General features: G+C 34.8%; 1 protein-coding gene across 2 annotated transcripts; it reads left to right on the forward strand.

Annotated features, from left to right (window-relative positions):
• Positions 1–621: 621 nt before the first annotated feature.
• Positions 622–26,854, forward strand: LOC106712240 (ATP-binding cassette subfamily C member 4). 2 transcript variants are annotated; one of them, XM_045686530.1, is made up of 27 exons: positions 622–979; positions 1,278–1,362; positions 1,517–1,602; positions 2,806–2,962; positions 9,929–10,136; positions 14,382–14,604; positions 15,784–15,940; positions 16,331–16,536; positions 17,175–17,432; positions 17,729–17,900; positions 18,628–18,770; positions 19,224–19,376; positions 19,648–19,841; positions 20,361–20,381; positions 20,769–20,972; positions 21,984–22,192; positions 22,395–22,561; positions 22,771–22,997; positions 23,222–23,372; positions 23,657–23,783; positions 24,108–24,211; positions 24,351–24,708; positions 24,789–24,975; positions 25,185–25,357; positions 25,616–25,715; positions 26,099–26,239; positions 26,512–26,854. In XM_045686530.1, exons 2-27 carry the CDS (start codon positions 1,286–1,288, stop codon positions 26,554–26,556), a joined length of 4,248 nt encoding a protein of 1,415 aa, XP_045542486.1. In that variant the 5' UTR covers positions 622–979; positions 1,278–1,285; the 3' UTR covers positions 26,557–26,854. The 2 variants fall into 2 exon arrangements, with proteins under 2 accessions (XP_045542486.1, XP_045542487.1); XM_045686531.1 differs by lacking the exon at positions 20,361–20,381.
• The last annotated feature ends 330 nt before the right edge of the window (positions 26,855–27,184 follow it).

The raw sequence follows: 27,184 nt of genomic DNA on the forward strand, positions 1-27,184 counted from the left end.
ATCTGTACTAGGGAATACAGTGGCGCCAGCAACCACCGATTCTATGTTTGTGATTTTAATCTGCCAAAGTTTTCTATATTTCGTCATTTTTGATTAAAAATACATTCTGTAACTATTGTGTGACTGCTTCTACTGGACTGGCATCGTATAAAAACAACAGTTAAATATGTCCATTTCATTAAAAGATATAAATATTAAAGTAATTGTCATGGATGACAGTCCAGCTCTACTGTCTTATTGTACTGGTATAATATAAACTAGGCGATATGAGCAAATATAAGAACTTGTGTTACCAACAAGTATAGTTCTCTAATTTCAAGTAATTTTCGTCACACTATATTAAGCAATTAAAGTTTTAATGCTTCCCACTTTGCAGCGTCACTTCCACTCCATTCCAATTTCTATAATTTTTATCCAATTTTCATAATTAGATTTCCAACAATAAACCAAAGAGTATACAACTTGCCATAAATTGAAAACAGCTGTCTTCTAACTTGTCAAGTTGACATTAATAATTTTCCTCCGCTTCCCCACTTCCCCTTTGGGCTTTGCTTGCATTCATTTTGCACATTTTATCTTTTGTCTCTTCCAGTCCGCAGCGTAGAACTCAGTCTGGCTCAGTCTCCTATATCGTTGAATGTGGGTTGGTCAATACGAAATCCGATTAAAAGTGTTGTTTTCCATTGCACTTTTTAAAGTTTTAGTTAATTTTCAAACACTCAAGATCAGAATCATCAGTAATATTTAAATTATTGTTCAAAGGTTAAATTGTTTTATAGAAGCAAATTTTTTAGCTACACAATTTAAATTTTATATGTCGGTACTTGTAACCTGAGGGGTCTCGGAAATAAGTCAAGTTCTTACTTCTTACTGTTTTTGTGGCTGTCGGTGAATTACCAGTGACTCGCGCCATGCAAAATTTGATAATTAATTAAATTCTGAAGATCAGTTACTGTGTCCGTTGTGGATTATTAAAGTGGTAAGTATTTTTTTACAAACAAGAATTGAAGCATTCTATGTTGCTTTTTTGACACAGAAAGCTTGTCTCAGAATTTTTTAATAAACTTTAATATTTTTTCACCTATGACAAAGGGAAGCTTCTGCACTTTTTTGGCAAAAGGCCATTGATGAGTGATTTGAGGTTATTTACATATTTTATCAAACATTTCCTGTAATAAATAATTTATATTAAATTAAAAAATAATCTTAACATGTTGTGCAGGCACAACATCTCTACTTCTATTATATAGCATATGTAATATTAGATAATATTTCAGATCTTAAGATGGAGTCCTTAAAGAAAAAAGGAAAGCCTCCAAATCCAAGGGCCAAAGCTAATATTTTCTCAGCTTTAACCTTTGCGTAAGTTTATGTCACATTTATTATTCAGGGTTAAAAACTAAAAATTAAAACGTTTTTATTATATACCAAATTTCACTGGTTTTACTTGGTAACATAAATGAATCAAATATAGTATCAAGAGAATGAAAGTAATAATAAAAGGTATTGATTTTAGATGGACATTACCAATTTTCTGGGGTGGCCTTAAGAAGGAAATGGAGGAGAGGGACTTGTATGAACCATTGGAAGAGCATGCATCTAGTAAGTAGCTATTATTTGGCTTTAAGATTTTTCTCCGAATTTCCCCCCTCTAAATCCAAATGTCCCCCAGATGGGGCGTACTCTCCACCTTGGGAAACACTGATCTAGGCCATATTTCAATGAGATCCGTTGAGTAATTTTGGAGATACCGTCTAACAAACACCCATACTGACATCTATATATATAAAAGAAAGTTGTGTTAGTTACACTATTTATAACTCAAGAACGGCTGAATCGATTTGACTGAAAATTGGTGGGCAGGAAGCTTAGAACCAGGAAAAGGACATAGGATAATTTTTACTCCCTTTTCTATTTTTTATTCCGCGCGGACGGAGTCGCGGGTAAAAGCTATTTTTCAATAAAAAGAAATGAAATTAGCCATTACTTTTTGAGTGTAGTTATGTTTGCAATAGATAGTAGGTACTATAAAATATTTTTTTATAATATTATTACATGAGGGAATACTCCAGTCCTAATAATTTATATTTTTTAAAAATTATGTGACTAATTTTGTTTTTACTATTATGTTTGTAAAAAAGTTTTCAATAAACTTACATATGTATTGTTTATAAGCTAGAATATTATAAGTTTAGAACCCACATCCACTAGGTGCCAAGCCACACTAGAGACGCGTAACACTTTTTGAACACTGAAATTGTCTCCCAGAAAATAGTAGATGCTCAATGCCAGTATAACGCTAGTGAAAACATAGTCCGTTGAACTCTTATCAAAAGCTACACAATACTTTCAAGTATGTACATTATGAATTTAAAAAATTGATAGACCAATATAATGATCTTTAGACATTATCTAAAATCTCCAAATGCTTTTTATATTGTTTTTAAAAATGTTTTTGATTTATGAAATTTACAAAATACGTTTCAGTGACTAATAGTTAGCATAGCAAATTAAATTATTCAAACTTTTACGAGACATCTTATCTTACTAATATTATAAATGCGAATGTTTGGATGGATAGATGGATGGATGTTTGTTTGAATGTATCTCCAGAACTGGTCAACGGATCTCGATAAAACTTGGCATAGATGTAGATCATAGTCTGGAACAACATAGGCTACTTATTATGTTTTTTTTTAAATTCCACACGGTAGGAGTTGCGGACGACAGCTAGTCATTAAGTAACACACTAGTCGGTGCCGACACCGGCAATTCCTTACATTTCAATGTTTAAATCATTCTCAGGTCCATTGGGTGACAAATTTGCTCGTCTATGGGAAGAGGAGGTTGCGCGCGCCGGAGCCAAGCGCACGCCCAGTCTTCTAAGAGTCATATTAAAAGCGTACGCAGCGAGATGTATGCTTTATGGATTCGTTCTATTATTTATGGAATGCGGAATAAGGTATGTACTTTTGTGTTCTTTTTCCAGAATATATTCTCCTATTATTCCCTATATCCTAAATCATATCAACCTCAGTGTTCAAATTGTGCTGTATTATGTTTTCTTTAGCTAAAACACTTTAATAATAAGTTGTACGAATTTTCATTTAATACAAACCTAATGAAATTGCTTATTAAGTTAAATATATTTTGTCATATAATATTAAAACGTCTATATAAGTATTTCGGTTAATAGATTGTCAGCGAACTAAATGCTTATTACCTACGTATTCTTTGATGACGATAGAATAGATTTTGCGTTTGATGTGCGTACTAAATACGTTTTAGAAAAACGATACGTAATCTTATCTACATCTTATCTATAAGTTATATTAATGGGAGAAGTGAATATTATAATAAATCTATGCTCATTAAATACTCGGAAAGTCACGTTTCGAAGATGCATTTGATATCAAGTTGAGATAAATTTAATGTATCATGTTATCTATTTATACTATAGTAGTGAGAACAACTTTTTGCCTTTAAAAATCTTACTTATTACTAATATAAATGCAATTTTTTGGATGAATGGATGAATGGATGTAAAAAAGTGTCTCAAGAACTTAAATTTAATTCTGCACGGGAGAAGTCGCAGGCAAAAGCTTGTATCTATATATATGTGAATGTGAAGACGATGTGTGTCTGATCAATTAGTTCCGCCGTCACCATCCCTATTGCTAGATTCTCAATAGACAATAAGCATTCTCTATTCCTAGTTTTAGTTGTCGTTCTAAATTTTGTGGATGATAAAATCTTAACCTTTGTTGCTTAGGAGTCCTATCTCACTTTGCATGAACATTTTTTAAAGAATCGCTGAATTTTTATTCATTCTTTAGCTTTAATAATAAAGTATTTCTTAAACACGCAGATAAAAAATATATTGACTATTTCCATTATTAAACTAATTAGGGTTAATTATAAAATGTAAACAATTAATGAAATTGTAGTGTCTGTATGTAATATAGAAAAAAAATCATATTTCCGAACATGATATATTTTGGAACTTATAATCAAAATCATGCATACATATTCAAGGACACATACATATGTGTGAAGTCAACCAACACAAATTGGGTCAACGTTGTTGACTACACCTATACCCTAACTTTGGTAAGTTCTGAATCCCTCACAAGGGATATACATATATAGGCTGAGGACGACGAAGTTTTTTAATGTTTAAAATGTAAGTTATAAACTTGTTGTAAATGTTACGATCTCATTTTGTTTTCTTATTTGTCACAAAAAATTGTATTGGTACATAGCAAAGTAATCGCCTTAATGCATCACAACAAGTTTTTAGTGCACCCTTTTGTTGACGTGAATGACCGCTTGTTCAGATAAAGAAGGTGAAAATTTAATAATGTCAAACGTTTTACTATTAATATGGTTTATTTATCATAACTTTTTTGTTATATAAGCTTGGATCGTATTTTATTTGCGACTGTGAGATTTGTTTAGGGGTTCATGTGATTGCAAAATAATCGTAAAACAAAAAAGACTGACTGATTTTAGCCCACTAACACTTTGAGTAAGGATACGAATTATACATCTAAAACAGTGAGTCAAAGTAAACGCACAAGCGGTCACAATGAAACAGATAACAAAATCGTTTACATATTATGTACAGTTGAACCTGGATAGGCGAGAGTTAAAGGGACCACAGTGTTTTTCTCGCTTACTGAGGTTTCTTTCTAATTTGCTTATGTAAGTCGCTCGTCAGGATTGACAATGACTTTCGCTTTTAGAGGTTTATTGCTTATCCAGGTTCGACTGTAATCACAAAAGTTATCACATCTATCAAGCCGGTAATAAGAGAGTGATAGTAAGTTATTAAAATTAGAGTTACATTTGTTATGACTATTGTTAACTTTGACTTATGACAACGGAATATGTGGGAACACTTAATTTATATAAAAAAACTACAATGACTATTTCTTATAACAGTGATTATCTTAATCGTAGTGCACACCATCTGCAGAACTGTACACTCTAATTGTATGGATTGAGATGTTTTATCTATACGTATTGCAACTAACCATTAGTGTTGTATAATAGCGTTGTTTATTGCGTAACATTGCATAATTCTGTAATTCAGATATTAACAACGATTGTCAACACTTCAATAACATACATCCCCGTTCCCTATTTCACAATTGAATGAAATATTGTCAAAACCTAAAACCAAAACCTCTGCCGCTTTTAAAGCCACGACAATAAAAATCACTGACTATCAAAGAATGCTATAAATTATATATATTTTATATTGAGATACTATTGTAATATTCTAGGATTGTTATTTTGACCGCCATAACTTATAACAACCAAACAGGAAAACGCTGATTGTGGAATGAATCGTCACGTGAATGATTCAGTGCTACCCTAGTACATGCACCGCGGCCCAATAGGGACAAAGTGCAACGTGCCATTGTTTGCTGTCCTCGCTGTATCATGGTAAATAGAAAATAATTTCTGACTTGTCACTAAACACTTCAAATCACATAGTTTATTTACTATGCAGTGTATTATAGTGTTACAATAGAATTCTTTAAACGCACAATTACATTCTGTGCACACCACGTGCAAATATTATAACCAAAGTAGAACTACGTGCCAGTTAATGTGCAGGAGACTGAAAAATATTTAGGGATATTAATTAAATCAGTTAATAATCACAAAGTGTATTCAGTTCCTTAAAAGATAAAATCAATGGTAACTCCTTTCTATTAAAAATGAAACTTACGTAGTATGAAAAAATTATTTCACAATTATATCCTAAATGCTAATGAAAAATATTTTTAAAGTGCGGATAAATATATATTAAATAGAAATCAATGTAATCAAGTAAATAATTGTAACAATACACAATTTATTAATAAAATTACGTTATACATAGTTACGTTTTATTTACATTCCGCTGCTCCAATGAGTCTCCGGTCACCGGATGAATGCACTAAGCCGATGTTTTTACACTATTATCATGTTTTGTTTAAAGTTATTCGGTAATTATATGGTAATAGGGTTTTTGACCACAAACATTTGACAACACAAAGCACAATATTGTCAGGGCTTGAAGAAAATTTATTTTGTGATAAGAAATATTTCTTTTAGGTAACATACTAAGTCTTAATAATACAAATAAAGTCAGTACATGCAAATTTTTTATTTAAAATGACAAATATATTAGTTTTTTTTATTTGATCGCCTTGACAAGAGTATACAAAGTTTTGTCAAGTCACGCTCATAAGATCGCTCCAGAGAGATGGACAGAGTTTGGTTTTCAATTTACAGTATAGATTTTTCTGTGACTGATGCTAACGAATAATACAAGAGTTCGTCATTTCAGAAATTCCTGGCAACATATTGACGTTAATTGCCTATGTCATCATTGTATGGAGCTATTTTTATCCTATTCTGCCATAAATGTGTCAATTTCTTATCGTTTAGATCACTTTGCACTTACAGTTTATACCGTTTTTAAAGTAAATTTGATTTCATATAATTCTGGCTTAAGTAAAACAATTGCAAATTTCATTTTAATCATAGCATAGAATTTGTATCCATATATATTTTAAGTATTTATTAGATTACAGATGTGAATTTGAAAGTTTTTATTTCGCTAATTATTATATAACCTAAGAATTTAAATGAAAATGTAATACTTTGTATGAAATACATATGTATTACAATAGCGTACTTTTATACAGTTACGTTGTGCTGAGTAAATATAAATAGATTTCGTATTAGGAAATTCCTATATGACACAACAAGTTTACTACTACAGGTTAAATCTATTTCTCAGAATATTGACATTAGGTAGAACTTTGCAAAATAATTTTTATAAATAATTTTATATAATTTATATTTTATAATTTGTTATAAATCAATAAAAGGTGTTTAATTGCTATACAAGTTATAAAAATAACAATGTAGTGCTTAGTGATATTTTAACATGATTTTCGCTTTTCACATTGATGCATTATCGTCATTTTTATTACCCGACTGACAAGAGGGTATTGTTTTTTGAGCTTATGTAAGTCTATTTTTTGTATGTATGTAATGTGACGTGTGACATTGTGACGGCCCAGAGGTTAAAATACTCAATCTATTTAAACTTGACAGCTATCATTTGATTCGTCTTTTTCTCCGGAATTTCACAGGATTTACTTGTGTACAACATTTAACACATGTAGTGTATGTAGCAAATAAAATTTTAAATTATTGATTAGTGTTTTAAAAAGCAGCCTATATAGCTGGCGCTCTCTCATTTATTAGAGTCTCAGTCAGTTTTTTTATTATTATCTTAATTATGTGATTTTTTTTATTTAAATATCTTCTCAGGCTTACCCCTACTAACAAATACCTTCTAAATTCAACAGATTAAAGTGTCATAATAATACACAAATACATACATACATGTAAACGCACTTGTCATCTTCATTGAGATATGCAACATATGGCATCGGAACATTCATAATACGTTGACCACATGTGTTATAAATACTAGCTTTTATAATAAAATTAAAGGTATAATTTAATTTTTTACTTTTTTTTATCTTTCACAAAATACTGAAAAAACAAAAAAAATTCGTCGCCATGTACTTAATTTAATGACTCTCTGTTTTATTTCCGCTTTGAATCGTAACGAAGGATAAACTATGGTATTTAATGTTAATACTTAGCTGTTTAGTTGTATTAGGTAACAATGTGTGTAATTGGTTTAGGAAAATTGAGCTCCAGGAACTTAAGTGACTTTAGAAATAATTATATTACTTTGCGTAAGCTTAAAAACTTAATGTTCGTTTAAAACATATTAAGGTTAGCGTAATGAGATTATTAATAATTCTTCATGAAATAGAAAAATATTTTTATACTACATAATGCAACCAACAGAAAGATACTTTTACTAGATTGTATAGAGATCGAATTAGATTTGTATGCTTTAGATAATTATCAAGAATTATAAAAAAATGAATACATAATGATAATTTTAATTGCTTAAGATAAGGAAACCAGTCCACAATCCGCTGAGACTACACCTTAGTGCCCATCAACAATAATTATATTATAATTTTACGATTTTGATATGGAATTTATTAAATTTATGAAACCATAACACCAATATCTAGGAATAATTAGATCTGTATCTTGGAATTTCCCATTGACATAAATTACAAACACTTATCTGTATTCACAGAAATAATGAAAGTTGAAATGTTTAACAATTTATAACTTTATAATAATTTGATAGCGGCACATTAACACTTGAGGTTGACGAAACATTACCAATGAAACCACCACCTTACCACCTTTCCTTTTAAACCTCACCTCTTATCCTTTGCCTCCCCTAGGATACAACAGCCGCGTATGTTGGGCTTTTTTGTGGCCTACTTCGGACAGATCGAGCGCCGATTGATGCGCAGACGTGTCATGATCCTGCGCGACCAGGCGTATATGACTCGTCAACGCTTCGACAATGGAACTGATAAGAAGTCAGCTACTATCTACTGTAGTTAGAAGTAGTTTAGTTTCCTTTTGTATGACGTTATCTAGAGTAAGCAATAATCGTAGTCAGGATTAAAATTTGAAGAACCTTGTTGACGGAATGTGGGGAAAAACTATGATAGGATCAGTTCTTGGCTTTGGACATTAAGTGATTAGGTCATTCAATGTCGGATTAGGCAGTTAACTTTTGTCAACAACGGCGTTTTACAATTTGGTTATTTAACAACACTGTAGAGTTGAAAAATGTACACTGATTGTAAATTTTGTGATGTTACAGTTTCATTCAGATATGTGTATAATGTAGAAACGGAAAAAAATCATACATCAATTTTACCATTCGCATTTGCGATTTATGTTTTTGCAACTAACCCCTATAGTCTTAACATGTCAACTTTTTGTATCGGTTACATTTCAGCGACTCTAAATTCGGCTCGATTAAAATTATTATGTATTATTCCAAAAAAAAAAAACTGTTAGACACGCATTTTAACCCTTTGACCGCCGCTGATTGGTATTATTGACGTCAACGTGGTTATATGTTTCACCTTAAGTATCAATCACCACAATGTGCTTCGTTATTTATTGGTGAAGATCGCATTTCGCAAGCCTACGCATAATAATGTTTCAAGGCCTCAGTATAAAAGGGTTGATGTATGTTAGGCTAAAATGCATTTGAAACACTGTCTAAGTTTTTTATGATAAGGGCCAGTATGTTTAAGTTGCTCAAGAAGAAGTCAATGATAACTGCTAACAATTAATTGCGTAGATTTAGGGTTGTCAAGTATGAAAAGTGAAATTCTATCAATATTCTAAATCTGCTATCAACATAATGGTATCATAAACTACAATATTATTTAACTTGAGTAACTTTAAGCTAACTGGTTACCAAGTTTAACTTAGCCTGAAACAATTATACACTTCGGAATTAATCATCTCGGGTTATTCATAACCTCTTGCTTTCGTTGCTTTAAATGTTTAACAGTAGATTTGTCATGAACAGTTTCAGTCACTATTTTTATTTATAGATAAGATACCTTAATATACGTGGGGTTCGCAATCCTATGAAACTTCGAATTGTGCATGCGTTCAAGATTGTTGATAAGTCGGTACAATTTATTTTGTACACGCAATGTTTGCGCGCTTACCAATTTATTCTACTCGGATAAAGTCCATGTATAACTACCTATTTTTTAACCGTCAATCTACAGATAACTTCATTTCAATTTGTCTAAAAAGTAATCTACCCTGTCTTAGAACGAAGTAGTAACTGCGAAATTTTCAAAATATTTTTTTTTATTATTTTTCCTGTCATTCATCTCAAAATTAATTGAATAATTCTTCAAATTATGACATTTAACGACGTATATATGAAAAAGTGTGCACCCTTTTAGTTGATGTTATTACATTTTTAATTATTTTATAACAGGATAGCTCAGCCAGTGTTTTTGGGGAAGCTAATAGATTTCTACGGTCGAGAACAGACAGCAATAAAGCCTGTGGATGCATACTTATACGCTGGGGCCGTCATACTATGCTCGGCCCTCAACGTCTTCGTGGTGCATCCCTACATGATGGCCATATTGCATATGGGCATGAAGTTCAGGGTGGCTTGCTGTTCCCTCATATATAGAAAGGTCAGTAAAATATGTATTTTTAATAATGATAAGGTTAAAACCTTGTGTGCACTATGACTGTTTTCATTAAAAAATATTAATGTTCCAGTAAATTTGGATTTTTGTGTACGATAATTTAGGGCTTTTGATAATAATAATAATAAAGATTCTTTAATGCATACTAACAACAACTTTATTAACCGAAACCCAGTTATCTTACTAATATTATAAATGCGAATGTTTGGACGGATGATTGTTTGTTAGAAAGTATCTCCAGAACGGCTGTATGGATCTCACTGAAATTTGGCATACATGTAGAACATAGGAAAAACACATAGGCTACTAATTAAGTTTTTTTTTATTAAAAACGCACGTACAGAGTCGCGGGCGATAGCTAGTAAACATAAAAATAAAAGATTATAAAATACGAAGGTTGTCACAGATATTTTGTACCGGACGTGCTTAGTTCATTAGATTCATATGCAGGTAATAATCTTATCGCTCGAGTAATGAGAGACTTGAAAATTTCTAAGAAACTGAAAGACGAGTTCTTTATACATTACCTGTTTATCTTAAATAATGGATTACATCCTGCGTTGGCGCTTTGTTTCATTGTTTACTGTGGTACCGGAATAACACGGACATGTGGTTTTATATTTGCTTTAGTGTCCACTAGAGGGAGCTCTGAATTATATACAGGATCTGCAGGACAGATACAGGTCTAAAGCCGAATCTGACGTGTACATGCCGAAAATAAATGTGTCTGACAAGATGAAACATTTAAAAGGAGAATTTATTTTTTAACTAATAACTACATACTGTCCTTGTTGGACTTAAGTTTAACAATCAAAATTAGATGCTAATTACAATTAAATTTAGCAAAATAAAGTCCACATCTCGCGCTGTTGTTACTTCACCAATTATTTGAAAATTGAAATATACAATTATCACAGCTATGTAAAATGATTTGTATACAAGACACAACATACACCTCGTTACCTCTGTGATATGAACACCTCGTTATCAGTAATTGGCTGGCCAGTAACCTTCGGTAACCACGGCGTAAAAACCTATTTCTTGGCTATGTGCGAAAAAGTCTAAAATAAGAATTACTTGATTATTTTTTCTAGTTAACCTTGATAGTAGACGATAGTATTACTATACCACTAAAGACCTACTGGTATTCGTTTCCATGGCAACGGTTTTACAGTTATTGATTAATTTTCGTTAGCGTACTAATTAAAGTATAATTCCTTCTAAAATTATACAAATGTGAGAATGCAAAATATTAACACTTTAATTCAATTTTAAAATGTTACCGGTCAGGTCGGGCTCATTTGAGCAGTTTAATAGATCTATTAAATATTTAATTACGAAATTTTCGTAGCTTAACTGAATGCTACTTGATCATTTAAATGCCCAGACGAGTCAAGACTCGTTTGTTCTAAGTCACAAATTTTGTACTGTACAACAGGAATAGGAGGAGAATAATATCGCGGTTCCCTGAACTCTCGTTTATCCAGGTTCGACTGTATACTGAATTTTGTGTTGGGCTTTTTAGATAATTTTACTTTGTAATATCACATTTGTGTCTTGTTTAGCTAGACCGAATAATAATAGATATAAAATGAAGTGTTTCTAATTTTATTTTTTGTGCTACTTTTTTTTTAAGCGTATAATATCTTTATTATCTGGTTTACTTAGCACAGTACATCGCTTAGCGAAGTGCTGCCGTAGGATCATAGGATTACTGTACTAAGTCATTTTGTATCGACTAAGCAACAGTCGGCCAAATGTTACGCATAAATCTTACGCTCTTACGTCCGTCAAGGTTAACGATTTCATACGACCTTCGTTACATAATTTATTTTTTATTATTGTTCGTCTTCACTTTTATTTAAACTAGAGAAAAAAACAAATAGCTAATTATTTGTGATTCTTTTATTTTAAATTAATTAATTGATTAGCGGTCATTCAGGCTACTATTCATAACTCTCAGCATGCGGCTATACCACGTTCTTTTTCGATGCAATTTAATTTTTTAATATCATGGTTTACGATCTACATCTTCGGCCTGTCCTTATACCCAGTGACATCAACAGTGCAATTATCATGTTATATTCTGCGTATTTATTACATAACCTCAATAAGCGTTGCGTGTCACATAGCTATAGAAAAACAAACTCACATAATGATATACGTTCGAATGCACAGCATAGTGTAATTGACAAGCCATCTGTTTGGATCTCAATATATGATATATAAGTCTAGTAATTGTAAATGTTTCATAATATGAGTTATAGAAACAAAGACAGGAATGTTTTATTGAAATACGTATCATTATGTCGAATTGTGACTCTTTCAATAAAAATAGGTAACAGATACTTAAAAAGGTAAGGGTTTGTCATGTTAAATTTCTAAATGCCATGCGAAGCGCGGATTTATTTTCATAGACTTAACGTTACACAATGTGCACCTCCACCTTTAATGCTCCGGCTAAACGACGACACTGACACTCGACATGTCGACACTAGTAAATTGAGTCCACGCGGTATTTTGTCTTGAAATTAGTGTCGCAATTTTAAACCCTTCGTATACAAGGCAAAGTATATCTTCGAAACCCCGCCGATTTTAGTTGCTAAACGACTTATGCAATAAAATGACAAAGAGGTCCGTACAAAGCGCGCGTCGCTTATATTTTTATCTGTCATCGCCACAGAAAGTCGCTCGCAACCTGTTAAGATCGTCGTGAGGAAAGTCGCCGCAATCTTCAAGATGACATGTAGTCGTTATGCCGGTACTAACCCCATAAACGATTCGTGTCGTCATTTCAATGTTGTGTGTACAGACATCGCGTAACGCGATTGTCGCAACGCAACCATACAATATTAATTTAGACGATTTACGTTGCTTTTAGTACGAAGGGCCAAAGTCTATTGGTTGTCTACACATATCGCGACATGTGACACTGTAATTCAGTTTTACATTCCATAAATTCGCAAAGATCACTAAATCCATTCAAGACTTTTAAAAAGCAGAAAAAGTAGATACATTTTCTGCTGTGAGAAGATGTATTACTGTGTTTTCGTCTTTGAGAAATATGTTCCCTTTTTCAAGGCTGGCTGTATAGAAATAAATAATAATCTAATTCGATAAACGAATTTAAATTTAATTAAACATGCGCATGCATTTGTTTTGATGCCGTGATATGCGTAAATATATCTCCCAAATCAATCAAAATTTCCACTCAAATGTTATTTTCGTTTAGCCGAATTACTTTTCTTCGTTATTCTATTGAGTCTTATTATTTACTGGAGAATTAATGTATTATACATCTAATATTTAGGTTGGTATCTGGAGAACTGAACACGTCAAAATTGGAATACTCAAATAATGTTTTAAAGGATTGTTTTTATATCACAAGTATTGCATACATTTTTACGTAGATAACAGACTCTAATAAAGGCCATCGATTTTTAATTAGTTAATGTAGCACTTCACGATATCTCTTTAATTATAGTATTACATAAAAGTTATTTATGAAGAATTTTTTTATGTGACGAATTTATAAGTACATAAATTTTACTTACATTTATTTTATGATACAATACTCCAATTCGGATACTCTCCGGATATATATTATATTATGATTTTTATACGCTTTAAGTAAATTAAAAGTAAGACACTAATGTATTGTTAAACTAGATTTTGCCCACGACTTTATACGCGTGGAATTAAAAAAAACCTTAGTAAGTAGCCTAGTTATCTATCTCTGTGCCCAAGGTCATTCAGATCCGTTTAGCCGTTTTAAATTTTATAACAAACATCCATCCATCTAAACTTTCACATTTATAATATTATTATGATTAACGGACTTAAGCACGAAATTTTTGATTACCGAACGTCAATGTATACGGACGATATGCTATCTAACATCGATCCGTGAATCTATTTCAGTAATCTTATTTCAGTTCAACACATAATTAAGTAAACAGATGACCATCAAATTTCATACATAGCGGCTATTACGCTATTTTATATTTTCATAATTTTTTGAGTGGTGATAAAGGTAGCTAATGTTATAGTTAGCTAAAGTTATGTGAGAAAAACTGTTTTAACAGAAATATGTGTGTATAGTGAAAAAAAAACCATCTCTTAATTGGAACAAAAACAACTTCTACATTGTATTAAAACTTGTACTTTACTTTAATACTTCCTTTTGAATATGTGATAGTTTTATTTTTCAATGAATTATTTTTTTTACAGTCCTTAAGGCTATCCAAAACAGCGTTAGGGGAGACGACGGTCGGTCAGGTGGTGAATTTGCTGTCTAACGATGTGAACAGATTCGATGTGGCTATCATATTCCTGCACTACCTGTGGATCGGACCCCTCGCCACCGTTATCATCGCGTACTTCATGTGGCTCGAGATTAGCTGGGCGGCTGTCGTCGGTGTTGGCTTTATGCTAGCCTTCATACCTTTACAAGGTAAATGAAATTTATTTTATACTATAGAGGGAATCAACGAATATCGAGAACGAGATACTTTGAATTCGAAAAGTGGAATTTTCACGAATCGTACAGTAATGTTTTAAGTGGAGATAATAATTTCATAGGAATTATCTGCTTAATTAAACAGTGGAAGTAAAGCGGGCCATACGAATGTTAAACATATGAACACTCGCCTTGTTATTCTCTTATGAAGTAATTATTTTTTTATTTACATAAGACAATAATATCGACGTCAGACTTCGCTACTACGTTCACTTTTTCTATTCTGTACCGAGCCGAGATACATTTTTCAAGAATTCCAAAATTACATTTTTCCTTCGTCTTTTTAACATTGTGTTATAAAATGCAGCCGTAAAATTTGTTTTTCAATGTAATTTAAAATTAAAATAGTTTTTTTCTTCTTCTAATGCAATTGTTTAAAATGTTCATTTTTTCTTTATATAAATTCTTAGATAACATAATATGTTTAATATTAGTTTAGCACGTTAAAGTTATTTATAACTTTTAAATGTAAGGCTTATGCTAAAAAACAAACCGGATTAGTAGCTAAAAGCAAGGATTGCAACAGAATATATTCGACCTGCTATTAATATCTATTTGTTATATTTTTATCTTCTGTATTTAATTTAAATGTGTCACAGATTTTGTATCTCGAAATAAGGTTATAAGCATAGAAATGATACCATTTAAGTCATGAACTCGAATTCTTGTTAACCTTACATTGCAACTGCACTTGGAAATAAAAAAAAAGTACCCGCTTACGTTAGAAACCCATGCACTTTATTTACTGGTAATAATGTTGATAATTGCTTGTTAACATTTCAAGATGTTTGCACAAGTTTTTTTTCTCAAAAGACCCTTATACCATCTGCCAATTCCATGTGGGCAGGTATAATATTATTACACATATACGTCTTGCCCCAGATTATATTAGATATTTCAACAACATTCCTTGGTATTTGTATCTAAGCATTACGGGCTTATAATAATGTCGACCAATTGAATGCAGGTAAACGTTCAGGTAGTCATGTATTTATTTGGGTAAATTGCAAAAGAAAAATATTCCTATAACGTATTAATTTTGTTAAATATATTATTGGTATTTAAAAAAATACTGAATGAAAACATATTTTTAATGATGTATGTTTTTTGCAGCATACTTTGGCAAACGAACATCTGAGTTGCGTTTGAAAACAGCCGTACGGACAGATGAACGTGTCCGTCTAATGAACGAGATATTGTCTGGTATACAAGTTATCAAGATGTACACGTGGGAAAAGCCTTTCGCAGATCTTGTCGCTAAGGCTAGGAAGTAAGTACACTAACATAGACCTACCTATCAATCGTGGCTGTTTAGTAATATTTTTTTATAATTACAAATACATTTTATATTTATTTTAAGCAAGTCTATGTCTAAAAGTTTAATTGACAAACCCTTATAAAAGGGTGTTTATAATCGCTTGATCGCTTAAGGGGTGATAAGTGGGTAAATTACGATGTAATTACGTCGGGGTGAAAATATTGATGTGTTATTTACGCCTACTGTATTAATAATGGGGTGGAATATTTAGCTCCAGATATTATATCCAATAAGTTATACTTATTTGAGTCGAAATTTATGTAATCTGTAGAACTTATGAAGAATAAAATTTATAGTAGTTAATTATATATTGGAGGTGTTTATATAGTGATTTTATTTCAGACAGGAAATCAAACAGATCCGCGCGACATCGTATATTCGCGGAGTGCTAACCTCCTTTATAATGTTTATGACTCGGATCTGTTTGTTCATCTCCATACTGGCGTACGTCCTCGGCCAGAACAACATCATCACTGCAAAGCAAGTGTTCGTTGTCACCAGCTTTTATAATATTCTACGACAAACTATGACCGTCTTCTTCCCACAAGGTAAGTCATAGTATTTTTTATTTAGTAACTAGCTGTCTCCCGCGTCTCTGTCCGCGCAGAGTTAAAAAAACTTATAAGTAGCCTATGTGTTCTTCCAGATTATGTTCTATGTCTGTGCCAAATTTCATCAAGATCCATTTAGCTGTTCCAATGATACCTTCAAACAAACATCCATCCATCTAAACATTCGCATTGGTAATAAGGTTGAGCGTTTAGCCTCAGTAATGTGTCTCAAGGTCCTTTAAGATAAAATTAGGTTAAACATATTGCATGTTTATTCAAACGTTTTATTCTTAAACTAAAAATATGGCATACGTTAATGTTACTGTGACACTCTCTAAGGATGTGGTGTTAGTATTTACACAGCTGTTCGCAAATTATACCATTGTGTGGACTGTTTAATGGCTTACCAAATAATAAGACAAGATAAAAATAAATTTAATGCTACATCTTTATTAGTGACTTAGTTGACTGGTACATGTAATAAAGTAATGAGTAAAATGAACAAACATTTTCATTTACTTATGCTATCATTTTTTGTTGACTTCATTATTTTTAATGTAAACATTATTATTTTCTTAGAAAAGATGATGTTTGTTATTTACTTTAATATATAACAATTATATAAATTGTTGTAGGTATTGCTCAAGTAGCAGAAGCTACGATATCGATCAAACGGCTCCAAAACTTTATGCTATATGAAGACACGAGTAAACCAGTGCCCGGTCTCTCGGAGATACAGACCGCCACCAAGAAGAAAGGCAAGGAAGAGAAAGAAGTAGTAAGAGAGTCTGTCGCCTCGACCAAAGATGAACCTCTAGTCACTGAAGAGAAGGTGCAACCTGAAAAGTTGGAAACATCAGAAGCAGAAAAGAGAGATGAAGCTAGGGGTAATGGTAAGCGGACGTCTTATTTAATATAATTATAAACATAGCCTGTAGCACCTTTGAAGAGTGTAGCTTTCCAACAGTGAAAGAATCTTTCAAATAGGTTCAGTAGTTTCGGAGCCTTTTTAATGCAAATAAACAATCAAATATTTCCTCGTTATAATATTAGTATATATATAAAAAATGTTTGTAAGTTAAAACTAAATTAAGTCATGATTAGACTATAAAATTTTATTCTGGCAAAAAAATATGTGCAGTAAAAAACTATTTTTTTTTTTAACTAACGTGTTACGTACATTTCCCAGGCAACGCAACCCTAGCACCATTAGAATCAGGGGAGGAAGACGACGAGGAGTTGGCGATGCGCGTGGAGGAAGACGCGCGCGGAGTGCGGCTCAAGCACGCCACCGCCAAGTGGATCACATCGCACGCAGAGAACACGCTCACAGACATGTCGCTCACTATAAAACCCGGCAAGTGAGTCCACTCTCATATTCATACAACTTGATGATTGATTGAGACCGAGTCAACTGTTATATTTTGAGTCCATAGATTGGGCTTCGGGTGTTTTGTTGCTAAAGTGAATGGATTGACTGAATGATTGTTAGCACAATGATGACATTGTTTCATGTTACTATAGACCGACAAGGATATCTCAGCCTGTGGGCATAAATCAAACTAAAATATGATAGCTCGCTAGCGCCCTCCTGACAACATCAAAAAGTGTCTAAATGTCCTTCTTGTACTGTAGCTGTCATGTCATTTATTTCTTTGACCATGTAGGTTTTACATATTTGACAAATCAAACTGCGAAATCAGCGCCTTTCATCCAAACTAATATCCTTGTTTGACTATAAGTTTCTGTAAATTTTGACAACCGTTCAATGATTGAACTATTGCTTTAATAAACTCGTGTCTAAGGTTACGTAAGCAAAGTCTTTCGAAGTAAAATCATATATAACGTTTGTTTTTTGATGAACTACAGTATCCGGCATTTTTTGGCACATTTGGAACAAGCGTACTATTCGGAAGTGCCAAATTAAACTCTATTCAAATTGACGGCCCAAGGACATCGTCGCGCTGCGCAGTGCTCCCCCCACCTCGCTACGTCTAAAATTTTGTTTTGCGCAGCGACTCGTGCAGCTATTTGTACAGACTTATACTGTAAGTAATAGCACAATAATGTTATCTTATTTTGTGTTAGGTTAATAGCTGTGATAGGTCCTGTGGGCGCGGGCAAGTCCTCTCTCCTGCATGTGCTGCTGCGAGAGCTGCCGCTGCTGTCGGGCTCCGTGCACGTCGGCGGTACTGTCTCCTACGCCAGCCAGGAGCCCTGGCTATTTGCTGGTTAGTACTTATATACAATGCAGTATATTTTATGATGAGAAAAGAAATTATTTTTTTTATTTTTCTTATCTTCTATCTGTGAAGTTTTACTTTCGGAAGACCTGTACAAAGATATGCTTTTTTCCTTCTTATTCCCTCTAAAAAAACGAGATATAGCCATGTGGTTTTATTAATTTTTTTCATTTATATAAAATCACAATAATGTTAGAATAGATTATGTTTGTCATGATATAACTCACTAGCTGTAGCCCGCGACTCAGTCCGCGCGCAATTAAGATAAAAATTTATATGTAACTTATGTATTCCTTCAGACTATATTCAACATCTATGTAAAATTTAATCAAGATCCGTTGAATCGTTCTGGAGATACATTCCAACAAACATCCATCCTTACAAATATTATAATATTAATAAGATAGATAGATGTTATAATGTGATATCTGTTTGTGTTAGGCAGCGTCCGTCAGAACATTTTATTCGGTCAGCCGATGGACCGGCCGCGATACAACGCGGTGGTGCGTCGTTGTGCTCTCGACAGGGACTTCACACTGTTCCCTCAGGGTGACAAGACTGTGGTCGGCGAGCGAGGCGTCAGTCTTAGTGGAGGTGCGTCTTTTTTAATGTTATTTATTCAAAAATATTCCTTAATAGATTAACCTTTTTGGTAGACTTGGAAAGTGGAACTAGTGTTAGTCCTTCGCAAATGACGTATAGACATTTTTTCCTCACTTATAAATAATACTTAATTCATTTTAAATTTTTAATTATAGTTTACTGAAAATTAATAAACGCCCATTGGTTCTCGCTTGAAGTTGTTACTGTGTCTATGAGATATGAAGTAGAAGTGTTAGCTTACATAAGTATTTCCATGTATCAGGTCAGCGCGCGCGCATATCTTTGGCTCGTGCTGTGTACAAGCGCGCGGACATCTACCTGCTGGATGACCCGCTGTCTGCGGTGGACGCTCACGTCGGCAGACACCTGTTCGAGTCCTGTGTGGTGGGCTATCTGCGCAACACCACCCGCATCCTCGTCACACACCAGCTGCAGTTCCTCAGGGATGTTGACCAGGTAATACTCTCTTAGTGTCGGTTCCCACTGCCGGAATGCTTTTATAAAAACATCTTGCCATTTCATTCATTCTATCTGAAAATACAGAGATGGTAAATGTGTTTTACAGCTGTTTCGGTAGTGGAAACTCACAGTTATATTAATTCTTGATATTATAAATGCAAATGTTTCAATGGATGGATGGATGTTTGTTTGAAGGTATCTCCAGAACGGCTCAATGGATCTCGATGAAATTTGGCATAGATCATAATCTGTAAAAACAGATAGGTTACTTTTTATGTTTTTTTTTTAATTCCGCGCGGACATAGTCGCGGGCAACAACTAGTAAATTTATAAGACCGAAAATCCTTGTCAATATCCTTAGCAAAGTTTATTATAGAGCACAAAATATAAAAAATTTATTCACATAAACTATGATGTTCAAATTAAAAGAAAGGCGAATAAAAATATAGCCATTTTTTTTGTGTATAAAAGAAATATACTTTTTATTTAAATCCTTTTTCTCTGACGTTTCAACAGAAAGGCCAAGATGTTTGTAAGGTTGGTAAAGATGCATGGATTTAGTGAATAAAAAATCATCATGAGAGTATTTTTATACCATTTCGCTGTAATACATAATAAAGTCAGCGAATACATTAATTTAGTTGCACGATTTAGTTCACGATTCCATCAAACGAAACTATGAACACAATGATGTTGTTGGAAACGTTTGAATTAAATGCATGTTAGTATTTTTTTTTTAATGAACTTGTAATAATTTAATTTTAGTTTTAACTTGTTTCTTATTAGCTTTATTTTTACCGTGGATTTTACACTTTCGGTACATTTGTACAAAAATATTAGTCATCCCTTGTTATTATATTAGCAGTTTTCAGCAGTCACTCATAGATATTGTTGGTTGTTACAAAATTTTATATGAATTTACAGATAATAATATTGAAGAACGGGTCGATAGCTGCGGCGGGAGACTTCGAGACTCTGAGTGCGTCTGGTCTGGACTTCGCCACGTTGTTGGCGCGCGACGAGGCGGAGGAGGAGAAACCCAAGCCCGCGCCGGAGCCTGCCTCCGCAGACCTCGAGGACTCGCTGCTGCAGGGCAGCTTCCGGAAACGACAAATGAGTATACATTCTGTGAGTACGTTTTCATTAATTTATACATTTTTACTTCAAATCAATACATAGTATAAAACAAAGTCGCTTTCGCTGTATGTCCGTATGTATGCTTAGATCTTTAAAACTACGCAACGGATTTTGACGCGGTTTTTTTTAATAGATAGAGTGATTCTTAAGGAAGGTTTGTATGTATAATAAATGCATAATATAGTAGAGAAACACTGATAAATTTAAAGTTTTCTAATGTGATGTCGTAAATAAGCACGTTTTTTTGCGCTTATATTGCAAACGCTGGCTGAACCCTACGAGATAGACCAAAATAATGTACTACAGTATTGTTCACCTTAAAAAGTTCAACAAAAAAGTCCGCGATGGTATATGTCTATCTCTTAGGGATAACCCAGCATAACCATTTTTATTCTTTTACGAAGTGATTTTAAACAATACAGCATTAATCCTTATCCATTTAAGTACCTTAAATAAATTGTGCATTTATTCTGTAGTATATTTTGCATTGCACCCGTGCGAAGCCGGGGCGGGTCGCTAGTATTATATAAAGTGATGTAATAAATGATGACATTTTTATTTGTTTTTTATGAAACTGCTATTTGTTGCCGAACTTAAGTTGTAGTATAAATGACGACCTATTTTAAAAAGTTAGATAAGGCCCTTCGTACACAAGGCAGCGTAAATCTTCGAAACCAGGCGATTTTAATCGCCAAGCGAATTACGCAATACAGTGATGTATTGGTTTGATACAGCGCGCGTCGCCGACATTTTAATCTTTTGTCGCTATCACCACTCGCGCGCAATTTGTGATGTAACGTCGATTTTCAAGATGGCGGAGAAGATGAGTCGACGATTCGGTGTTATACGGAGAGCGCGCAACGCGATACTCGTGACGCCATACAATAATAGTTTCCGACAATTTAAGCCGCTTTGTGTACCAAAGGCCTTATATGTTTTAAGATAGGTATTTGCATTGCATTGCGGTATAGTTGTGTTCTCGACTTGTGTGTTGTACTTCAGGTGAGTTCTGTGGACAACCTGACGGCGGCGGGCATGCCGGAGGGCGGGCGCGAGGCGGCAGAGCTGCGGTCTGCGGGCGCGGTGTCGGGCGCGGTGTACGCGGCGTACCTGCGCGCTGCTGGACACCCGCTGCTGGTCGCGCTCACGCTGGCCGTCACCACACTCGCGCAGCTGCTCGGCTCCAGCTCAGACTGGTGGACCAGCTACTGGTAAATGCAATATATTGCTGTTAATGCCATTCTTAGAGTTTATCTTTTTATCTCACAATTTTTACAAAATATCTAAAAAAGTCATATAACGAAATGGCTACCATATAAGTATTGTAATGGCTGCTAATTATGACGTACCTCTGTTTACATAATATCGGCGTTATATCGAAACTACATAATTTGACGTGTACGTAATGTTCAGGGTGACGTTAGAGGAAGGGTTGCCGCCGGGGCTGCTCAACGCGCTGTCGGAGAACGCGACGGGCTCCACGCTGCAGCTGACCTACAACGAGACCAACCCGCTGCTGGACAACGCACAGTTCCCCAACTCTACACTCGACAGATACGACTGCATCTATATATACACCGGTCAGTGTTTCCCATTTTATTTTCATTTAAATTAAGTCAAAATTGATAAACACTGTTATATAGATTATGTTGAACTAAATAGTTTGAGGCATCAATTAACACGCTCACTGCCATCAAATCGACCTACGAGTATGCGTTAGTTAACAATTCGCTAATTTCCTTTGCCTTGTCATAAAAAAAAACTAAGAAAGTATTTATTATCTGTGTAGCTATGGTGTTGTCTCTGGTTGCGGTGTCGCTGCTGAGGTCGTTCATGTTCTTCTCGATGGCGATGAGCGCGTCTACACGGCTGCACAACAACATGTTCGCGGCCATCACTCGCGCTCCAATGCGCTTCTTCCACACCAACCCCTCCGGCCGCGTGCTCAACCGCTTCTCCAAGGACATGGGCGCTGTTGATGAGGTCCTGCCCTCTGCGCTACTGGATGTTCTGCAGGTAATAAAATTATTTTAATATTCACATTGAATTAGAGCTAGCTTTGAATCAATATATGTTTAAAAAAAAACATTTACATGTTTGTTTTATACGGGATCAAAAGCCATGGATCCGATTGTGGCTCGTAGTCAAAAAATTCGCGAGCTTAAGTTATTTACCCGAGATAATAAATAATTCCAAACGGTGACGATTCTGGTTTCATTTGAACCTTGTAATGATTTCAGATCGGTCTGTCTCTGATCGGTATCGTGGTGGTAGTAGCGACGGTGAACTGGTGGCTGCTGGTGCCGACGTTGGCCATCGGCGTCATCTTCTACGGCCTGCGCATCATTTACCTCTCCTCGTCGCGCAGCATCAAGCGCCTCGAGGGTGTGAGTAAGTCATCATCGCTCCTCGTTAATGCGTTACATTTTTATGACAGACTGTATACCTACTCCTTAAACATACACTTGTCTATGCTTTCTCTTTTTATTGTCTATACTCGGCTCTATTTTGATATCTATGGTCGTCAATGACATTTGACGCTTTTTTGAAACTTTCCTGCTTCTACGATTCTTATGAGATCTTCTCATATACCACATAAATTTCTCTGGAGTCAGTTGCTTTCATGCATAGAAGTTAGAATTTCTGTTATTGAGATATAATATTTACTTCCTCAGCTCGCAGTCCCGTGTTCTCACATCTGAATGCATCACTGCAAGGTATCACCACGATACGAGCGTTTGGAGCCCAGGAGGCTCTCATCCGGGAGTTCGATAATCACCAGGATTTGCATAGCTCTGCTTGGTGAGTGAACTTATTACTATTTCTACATTTTTTTTTAAAGAAATAGACTACTATTAAATATAGCTAGTTGTGAAAAATGGAATTGGTGTTGTGTTTATGAAAGATTTTCTACTGTCTTCATTTTGTCTTTGGACATATGGACGTACACAAAAAAGGTACACAAAAAAAACTGTCATAATTGACAATGATGATACGAAGGAGATTGTCATAAATATTCGTATTATGCTCACTGTAAAATACAATTGTTTGTATTTGTTATGGATGTCTTTCAAAACTGCGAATACTATGTATTTGTTATTATGTAAAGTGTTTGATATGTTTCAGGTACCTGTTCATCGCCAGCTCGCGTGCGTTCGGCTTCTGGTTGGACCTGGTGTGCGTCGTCTATATTGCGATCGTAACTCTTAGCTTCCTCGTATTTGATCAACGTAAGATTTCTTTACATATATTTATAAACTACTTACTAATGAATGGTACTCACTGAACTGTCAATGCGACATAGTTTCAGTATCTGAAAGATAAAGGACTTATTAGTTAATACCAGTAATCTTTATTTGACGTCCTCAGAGGAGCACGGCGGCAACGTGGGTCTGGCGATAACGCAGGCGATGGGTCTGACGGGCATGTTCCAGTGGGGCATGCGCCAGTCCACCGAGCTGGAGAACCAGATGACGAGCGTGGAGCGCATACTGGAGTACTCCAAGATAGAGTCGGAGCCGCCGCTGGAGTCTCCGCCGGGCCGCAAGCCGCCGGCGTCTTGGCCGGAGGCTGGCCGACTGGAATTCCGGCGCGTGTCTCTGTACTACGCGCCCGGTGAGCCCGCTGTGCTGCGCGAACTCAGCTTCCTCGTGCTGCCACGCGAGAAGGTCGGCATCGTCGGCCGAACCGGCGCCGGAAAGTCCTCCCTCATCAATGCACTCTTCAGGTATGACACGACGCCAGTCAATAATAATAAAAATAATATTTAGAAGAAAAAAAAATTATATTGTTATCTATTTTGTACAGGTTGGCTAAGATCGAGGGTGAGATAATCATAGACGGGAGGGAAACGTCGACCCTGGGGCTGCACGAGCTGCGCAGCCAGATCAGCATCATCCCCCAGGAGCCGGTGCTGTTCTCCGGCACCATGCGCCACAACCTCGACCCCTTCGACGAGTACCCCGACCAGGTGCTCTGGCGCGCTCTAGAGGAGGTAACATCTGAACCTTATTACTTTTTATGAAGTAGTTGATAAATATTACCTGACACTTACTCTCATTAATAGCAACCATCTTGAGTAAATGGAACGATTGGGTAATAAATAAAATTCTAGGTTTTTTACTTAAAATAGCTTTAGTGTTGAATTTTGTACCTTTGTTTAGATGAATCTTTTGTAATGAATCTTAATTGTGTGTATATCAGGTGGAGCTGAAGGAGGCGGTGCAGGAGCTGCCTGCGGGGCTGAACTCGCGCATGTCTGAGGGAGGTGCCAACTTCAGTGTGGGTCAGCGTCAGCTCGTGTGTCTCGCGCGCGCTATTGTACGCCGCAGCCGCCTGCTTGTGCTGGACGAGGCCACCGCCAACGTCGACCCGCAGTCAGTACACACTTCTTATATGCTTCTAACAACATTGCCTGAAATTTCACCTCATAAGTTTACTTAATTATTACCCTTTTACCTCTTTTAAAACAACATAACTCACCCTCGTAACACAGAGGCCACTGTCCTCCATTTGGCACAGTAATGTTGTCACATCTCTCTCGCTTCTTCTACATATATATGGACGTCAGATTTGAGTGTTCTTTTCCTCTTTTGTGTAAAAATGTAAAAAATGATGTTGATCTTGTTTATCAGGACTGATACCTTGATCCAGACGACGATCCGCAACAAGTTCGCGGAGTGCACAGTGCTCACAATCGCACACAGGCTTCATACTGTTATGGACTCCGACAAGGTACTTTTTTACTAATTTAGTGGAAGGTGTTATATTAAATAATAAATAAAAAAAAAATTAACAAATAAAGTAAAACTATACTTGTTAAGATTTTTGGATGGAAGCCTGAGTTCAAAAGTGGACGGCATTTTGATAGTTTTAAAGAACTTGTTGGTTTATTAATCTACTCTGACGTAATCTAGGACATGTAATAAATGCAAGATAAAAAAAATTGTTTTTAACTATAGAAAAACTGAAAACGTTTCGTACTATTATAACTTTTGCGATTTCTCCTTGTGTGCTTCACGTTTTTTATAAATTCTTTTGAACTTGCTAGAAGTGTTCATATTTATTAACATTATAATTTTACCTTATACATTGTTTAAATTAAATTATTCCCTCAGGTGTTGGTAATGGACGCCGGTCAGCTGGTGGAGTTTGATCACCCACACATGTTGCTGCAGAAGAGCGAGGGTGTGCTGCGAGGAATGGTAGACCAGACAGGCCGCACCATGGCTGAGACGCTCGCACGGGTCGCGCAACAAGTGAGTTTACACACACGAAACATCAACAAAATGACAGGGATGTTGTAAAAATAAGTTTTTAGAGAGTTTTGATATAAACTACAAAAGTAGTAATGTGAATAATTTAGCAAATTCTTAGCAGTTATTGCAGTAGAATGAATCGGACCAATAGAAAAAAAAGGAAAAAGAATATCATTGGGACTGATTGGTCCAACGGCAAACACCTATTAGTGCGTTTTACGATGCGATTCTGCTAAAATTATTATTTGACATTTTGTTTTGTTTGTCGACAGGCGTACGAGAGTAAATACCCGCAGTCGGGAGCAGCTGTTGAATAGATGTTATTGAAGATTGTGAGACGTATTTGTTCCTACAGTGTGACTGAGCTACGATTTACAAACTTTATTATAAATATGTACATTACCAATAGGATAATGAAGGCGCAGGGCGTCACTTCGACACAATTATTTAACATTATGACTTTTTTTTAGCGACTGTACTATGAAATTCATAATTTTTTTTACTTCAATCCAATTCAAAGATCTGATCAAGTTTTTTTTTATGCAACAATAATACGTTTCATTTGTACAGCACAATATTTTATGACATAATTTGTTTACATTCTCGAATATTAACGCAAATGAAACTTATTTTTGTTGCATTTCTTACGAAATTTTTATAATTAATTCTGTGATAGGAAAAAATCTCAAGTGATACAAAGAAATTATAAAGACGTGCCTTCGCAAACTATAATAATTCATCTAGATTTATTTATTACAAGAAATTCAAAAGCCATCGCCCTTTTACATCTCTAATGCGCTTAAAGTCACAAAATCATTGTAACGACTGCATCATTGTTACCTTAGCGGCTGCCATTTTAACTATGTTTGATAAATAATTTATTTTACAAGAAATTTAATTAATTTTTAAACTTACAATTCGGTTATAGTTACTTTTTACGCATGA

Source organism: Papilio machaon, chromosome 3, assembly GCF_912999745.1.
Source record: "Papilio machaon chromosome 3, ilPapMach1.1, whole genome shotgun sequence".
NCBI classification, from domain to species: Eukaryota; Metazoa; Arthropoda; class Insecta; order Lepidoptera; family Papilionidae; genus Papilio; species Papilio machaon.